Raw genomic sequence first — 6,600 nt, forward strand, 5'->3', positions numbered from 1 at the left:
TGTTTTTAAAGTTAATTTTACCGTATACAGTATAGTTATCTTTGTTAGTATTTTGAGTACCTGCTCCTTATTGTGTATAACTATTGTTATTAACGAAAACATTCAAATACTAGAATAGATTTGTTTGACATTTTTTACCAATCAAACGGTTTATTCTGCAAAAAAAATTACAAAAGGAAAAAAAAATTATTTTGCTCACCAATGCTAAAAATGATTTAATCATATTTTTATGAATAATGAAATCGTTAAATTATTTTTAAACAAAAACTGACCAGGATTTCGAAAAATAAGAAAGATATTGGGACAAGATTCGAAGAAATATTCCTCCAATAAATTACCTCTTTTCTTTTTAATTTGTTCTCAAATTTCTTTTTCATTTAATATTTCAAACCTATAAATAAAAGATAAATCCAATTATCCATCAGACCTGAAATTAAACGAAGTTTGATCCTCATATATAAAAGGGTTTCGCTCCCACAGCGGTAGCGATTCGCAGAAATATCCATCTCACATACAGAAGTCTCAAATGGAAGAATTTCAGGCTCCGGTATGAGACTCGACAAATCATAAATGACACATATGATATGAACAGGGTATGGTATGTATGCATATAGGAGGACGTTCAAAAAAGGGTGACAGAGAGCAGACACGGGGAAGAGGTAGGAGGAGGGGGTGGAAAGGCTCGCTCGCGCGATGACCGGCAGGGTGGGAGACATAAGTGGTTCTGTAACACAGAGACGTGGAAAAAGAGGGGGATAAAGTGGCGTGAGCGTCACACATGCGCACGAACTCTGTTTTCTTCAAAGTCGTATGCCGCCAAAATCTCTTCCACAAGAATTCAGTCGCGTACGGCCGTCTGTTCAGAACGTTACGCGATACGTTTGATGTGTGAACAGATTCGACGGAAATCCGCAAAAATTGTGAACATTTTGATAAAAAAAGACGTTTTCCAGGTCGTGCCGAGTTTATTACAAGCAATTTTGAATTCCCAAAGACGGACCGATTCAGATTTGACTATTGGGAACCACTAGCCGGTCGGTGTATTAATTTGAGACCGATAACAAGTTTGAAATTGACTTTTCGAGTGGTTCTGTGCGAATTCAGTTGAAATTAAAGTGCGCCTGTACCAGATAATTTGTTAATTTCTTATTGAAAAAGTTTAAAATAAAGTACTTTTTAGAAGAAGATGCGTAATCTGATGGAGAAACAAAACTCATCCTGGTTTGCGTTACTTTTGACAGCCTTCTACTCCGGTGAGTTGTAATTTGCTTTGAATTATTATCAGCATCTTCCGAAAGTACAAAATATAAACAAATGTCAACTGTTTTGACCTTAATGATTTGAAAAAGTGGCGCGGAATTCGAACGTCATAATTGTGATTCGTACAAGCAGATTCATCAGTTATCTATATGATTTTTCCTCGTGTGGTCTGTCTGATGGATGACCTTGCCTTATCGGCCGACAAGTGGGAAAAAGTTGCTCGACGCAACAACTCTCCCTTTCTGAAAAGTGCCTGTGGAGACTGTTTATGACACGAATCTCCTTTTTCTCTTCTTCCTGATTTATGCATTTCTGCTTACTTGCATTAAGGAGTGTCTGACATTCGAAATTAGGTAGGACAGAGTTGAAACAAAAACTGACCTACCCTATTCAGATTGCCCTTGAAATTTTTCATTGAGGAAGAGCAGCGTGTGGATACTTGTCATTTCGAAGCACTTACTTCAGGAGAAGTGTTAAATGTGAATAATTTTAGCAATGTATAGAAGAAATTGAGGATTTTTACAACAATATGTATTACCGAAAAATTTATCTCTGCTAATGCAAATAAGTTCTAAGCAAATCTTTTATAACACTTTATGATAATCGAAGTCTTGGTCTCAAGGTCTTCCACGTAACTATATTGTTGATGATTCTCTAATCGTATATTTATTCAAAATGGCTGTATTTCCTCAGGATTTATAAAGTCAAATACTTTTTGTCTTTGTGCAATTATGTTTCCTCGTGTGCTCTTCTAATTAAGCCTTTCCTCGTTTAGTTTGACTAACTTATCATTAATCACTTCCGGAATAAAATCTAAACAATTGTTCGTTTCTGGCTTAGATTTATAATTCAAGGAGAGAATTTGAAAAATGTCTTGATAATCCCCCAAGAGAATCTTGATACGATTCTGGAATGTTAAGTAATTGATTAAATCAACATCGCGTGTTCTAAACAATATCTTAAATCTTATACCTAAACCCCGACTCACGTAAATATATTTATTAATTTATCAATTTTAATATTTTATATATTTATTTTAATTAATTAAGTAATTTATTTTTTAAAATCTACCGTTTGTTAGTTTCATTCAACTCAGCAACAGCTGGTCGAGAAACTTGCCGGAATGCATTGCGAGGATAAGATTTTTAAATAATATTTACTAACATTTTATTCCTTTTATGTCATAAGAATGACAAAGAGAGGAGAAAATTGGTAAAAATAGGAGGATTCTAGAATTATCTGCCTGGTTAAGTGGACAAAAAGATTTCTTACGATACCGAAATAGCGTGTGGTGGAGAAGTAGACTTACCACGTGGGTGAGTCTCTCCGTTACATCGTACGATATGACGTAGAAGGCTTTGATTGGCTCAGGCGATGGGCGTGCGCCACACAAGTTCAGTTGCCAAGTGAGTGTGCAACACAAGCGCATGCGGCGGAATGCAGATGTATGTATACAGTAGAGTAGCACACATAGGCAGTTTGAACACATTTATAAAAGAAACATACGTTCATGACCAGGTTTAGGAAGGCACACATTTCCACGAAAAATACCTCATGCATTTAAAGGAACATGCGTAAAATTGCTTCTCTCTTACTTTTATTTTCGGACGTCTTATATCACTATCTTTTTTTATAATTTAAAGTTCTCTTCAGTGTACATGAACTGAGCTACAGCCCCTTGAACTTTTAATTTAAGTTTAAGTTCAAGTTGACGATTGAAAACACCCGATGTCCAGTTATTTCCACTAAAGATTACTTCTTTTAGCTATGAGGAGCATTCTTTGACAATTTCGTCTGTTCGATTGTCCGTAGTAGATAAAATAAGAACTTTGTGCAATTTTGATGATTTCATTTTTCAAAAGAAATTTTACAATGGCAGTGTTTGCGCAGATGTCAATTTATGAATATGACGTCATATTTTCGTTAAAGGATGCTTAATAAGATAATCTCAAAAGTTGGCTGGTCTTCCACCAAAAAAATAAATCAAGGTTTAAACCAGCGGATTAAGGCAATAAGCAATTGCTATCATTATAATAACATATAACAACAGCTTTAGAGTTATCGGATACACTTCCGAAAAAGTCAAGCAATATTGACTTCATACTTGGCCTGGGGGTTCCTTTCAGACCCTAGTTGCACGTACTTAACGTTTTTTTTTTTTTTTTTTTGAGCAGATCAATATAAATTAAGTTATTAATAATTTAGACTTTTTTTAATCTCGAGAAATATTGATTTTAAAAAAAAAGTTTTCACAAAAGTTGTAGATCTCGTCGAAACACATTTTTTGTATTTATGTCATTTTTTTTCGAGAAATAAATTTGTTTTATGGCCAAGAAGTTGTTACAAATGAGAATAAAACGGATGAGAATGACGAATAAAATAAGATCGGCACTGAAATAATGTATTTTTATGTTTATATTTTTTTCTCAAATTAATATTTGTTATTGAGGAAAATTATAAAAATGATTTTTTAGATTTTGTATCATAAAAAATGTCAAAACTAGTGATATTAGTGTCCCGAAAAAAGTTTTAAAGATTAAATTTTTATCATTAAAAAATATTTAAAACCACTAATAGGATGCATGTTTTTTTTTGGGCGTTGGAAAAGCAGTTCGGCGTGAGTGGGTGGAGAGGGTGTGGTTCACACCACTCACGCCGACCCCCTTTTTCAACGGCCAAAAAAAAACTACGCGTCCTAATCTTGGGCATTTTAAATGGCCCAGACCCCCTCCCACCACTCATGCCGACCCCTTTTCTAACGCCCAAAAAAACCACGCATCTTGGTGGTGGTAATTGAGGCGCCGAATTCTCTAAACGCCTTTAGAATTTATCGCCTGAGAGTGAGGTGGCCCATGGACGTAGCTTAAACACAAGCGGTTAGAGGCCTCCCCATTCTCAGGCGACAAATTCTATAAGCAGTTGTAGAATCCGGAGCCTCAATTTTTTTTTGAAAACAATTAGAACTTCGAATATTTTTTGTTGATAAAAGTTTATTCTCTAAAACTTTTTTAAAAACTTATATTGCCAGTTTCGAAATTTTTTTGTAACCAAAATCTCAAATAAGTTTTTAGCAATTTCCTCGTAAAATATTAATTTTATAAAAAACTATAAATATAAACAATATGTGTATCAACGAATCTACAACTTTTGTGAACATTTTTTTCAAAAATCAATATTTTTCGTGATTTTGAAAAAATTAATTTAAAAACGTAAAAATTATTAATCAATTAATTTATGTTGATCTGTGCCAAAAATTTTTTTTTTGCATTGAACAATGGTCGTTATCGGAAATTTTTGGCCTTTGCGGTGTAACGGAAATACTTTCTCAAATGTTTTTTTTTATAGAAGGCGTGATTCTTGACTAACTTATTTTTAAATGCAAGGACGAAGTGCAGGGACCTGCAGTCACGCAATATAATATACATATATGTAAACGCTTTAGCACGCGAGTAGTTTAATCGTCCTCGTCATTGGTACCAACAAATGCTGTAGACATAACCTTTAAGCTAATCGTCAATTTTCGTCAGAAAGTTAATTTATGTACAGCATTTCAAATCTGTTATATTAATCGGTGGTGAGTTCTCAGTTTAATATTTTTTATAACTTTTAGAAAGAACCTTCCACTCTGTCATATGTTTTCTGATTAAATATCTTGAATTTTTAATAGGAATCTCCGATTTATTTGATTCTACTCAGTTAGGCACGTATAAGGATACACCATAGTGGTATTTGTAAGTTTTACTTCAAATTTGTCATTCGAAACCTCGTAAACCTCTAAATTGGGATTTCATGAAATCTGAAACAAAATTTTTATTCTTCAACTATCATATTGGATTCGCCGTATTACATTTTTAATTATGGTACTAGATTTATAATATCAACTACTTCTGTTTAAAAAGCAGTACAAACGTAATCCACTATCTTCCGTTAATAAAAGCGCAACTGACGATTAACGTGCGTCAATATTGTTGTTAATCGCGATTGTCGCAATGAGAACGCAAAGTAGGGTTTAAAACAATATTACGTTTTTATTGAAAAAATCATTTAAAAGTTCCCTTTTGAATTTAAATTTACCTTTTGAAAGAATGCCCGTAAAACAAGCGGTTGATTGAGGGGCATTGTTAGCGGAAACGGAGGGTGAGGGGCGTGACTGGTTTGAAGCAAAATACTCGATAAAGATAAAAGAGCCATCAGGGTTCGTATCATAGTGGTTCGACTAGTGTTTTAAATTTTAATCATAAGGGCCCAGTTTTTGGATCATCAATAATAATAGTCACAATAAATTGTGACAAAAATCCACAAGAATATATAACCATTAGAAAATTTTAATTATTTTCTGAAGATGCACATTTCTCAAGATGGGACTTGGACGGATTTTCGAGTATTACATTCTAAGATGTTCCTCGACTTTTTTAAATCGAGGCATCTACTTTATCGACGTTAAAAGTTTATTTCCTATTCCTGTAGTATTTTACTAGAACAATTTCTTCGTAATTATGAACATTTTGATATAGAAACGTTCCTTAGTGCTTTCGGTATAACTTCCGAAATCCGGAACACGATATCTAAATCCGTGTGGACGAAAAAAAATTAAAATCATTTCATTCTCTACACAAAAATTTCGTGAACGAACTTAGTCACGTGATCTCGACTTTATCGACGTTCAAAGTTTCTTTTTTTCTCCGCTAGAAATCGCTGAAAATGCTCCAAAAATAATTATAGATTACGTGTGTGGAGATACTACATTTTTTATTTGCAACGAATGTGCAAATTTTATTGCTTATATTAATTTTTTTAAGGTTTAGACGATTTAGTACAAAATTTGTGTCACACGGAAAAAAAATTCTTGAGGCGAACAAGTGAATCGAGAATATATTAAACTCAAAGAAAGTGTACGCTTGGATTAGGTAAAACGTTTAGTAAGAAGAGTTACACATTTAGTTACTTTATGTAAATTGTTTTCGTAAATCAGGAATTTGGATAAATTTGCTAAGTTCGAAAGATTATTATTTTCGACAGATTATGTATAATTGTATTATCTTCAGATTAGAAAAAAATTTAGTTGTTATAGAAATATATTAACTTACAGTAGCCAATTTTTCGTCTGGTATCGCGAAAATGAATTTCCCTGAAATCCGTGTAATGCATTTGGAGGTCAAGTTTGTTGTTTTTATCACGTTTCTTGATATTTCAATATAGTTATCGCCTACAATCGAAAAAAATGTAAATTATTATTAGTGCATCATAAACTCCATTTAATATTAACAATCGCGCACATTTTAAGTGGTAGAAAGCGTTTAATTGTCCAAAGTAAATCTCAACTGTCACTGCGCCCGATTA

General features: G+C 33.3%; 1 protein-coding gene across 1 annotated transcript in view; it reads left to right on the plus strand.

Moving 5' to 3' along the window:
* Nucleotides 1-832: 832 nt before the first annotated feature.
* Nucleotides 833-6,600, plus strand: part of LOC117176031 — a 29,545-nt gene continuing 23,777 nt past the window's right edge. The window contains exon 1 of the mRNA XM_033366005.1: nt 833-1,253. Within this exon, the coding sequence (XP_033221896.1) occupies nt 1,187-1,253 (67 nt within the window). The 5' untranslated portion in view covers nt 833-1,186. The remainder of the gene's footprint in view (nt 1,254-6,600) is intronic.

Source organism: Belonocnema kinseyi, chromosome 7 (assembly GCF_010883055.1).
Source record: "Belonocnema kinseyi isolate 2016_QV_RU_SX_M_011 chromosome 7, B_treatae_v1, whole genome shotgun sequence".
Lineage (NCBI taxonomy): Eukaryota > Metazoa > Arthropoda > Insecta > Hymenoptera > Cynipidae > Belonocnema > Belonocnema kinseyi.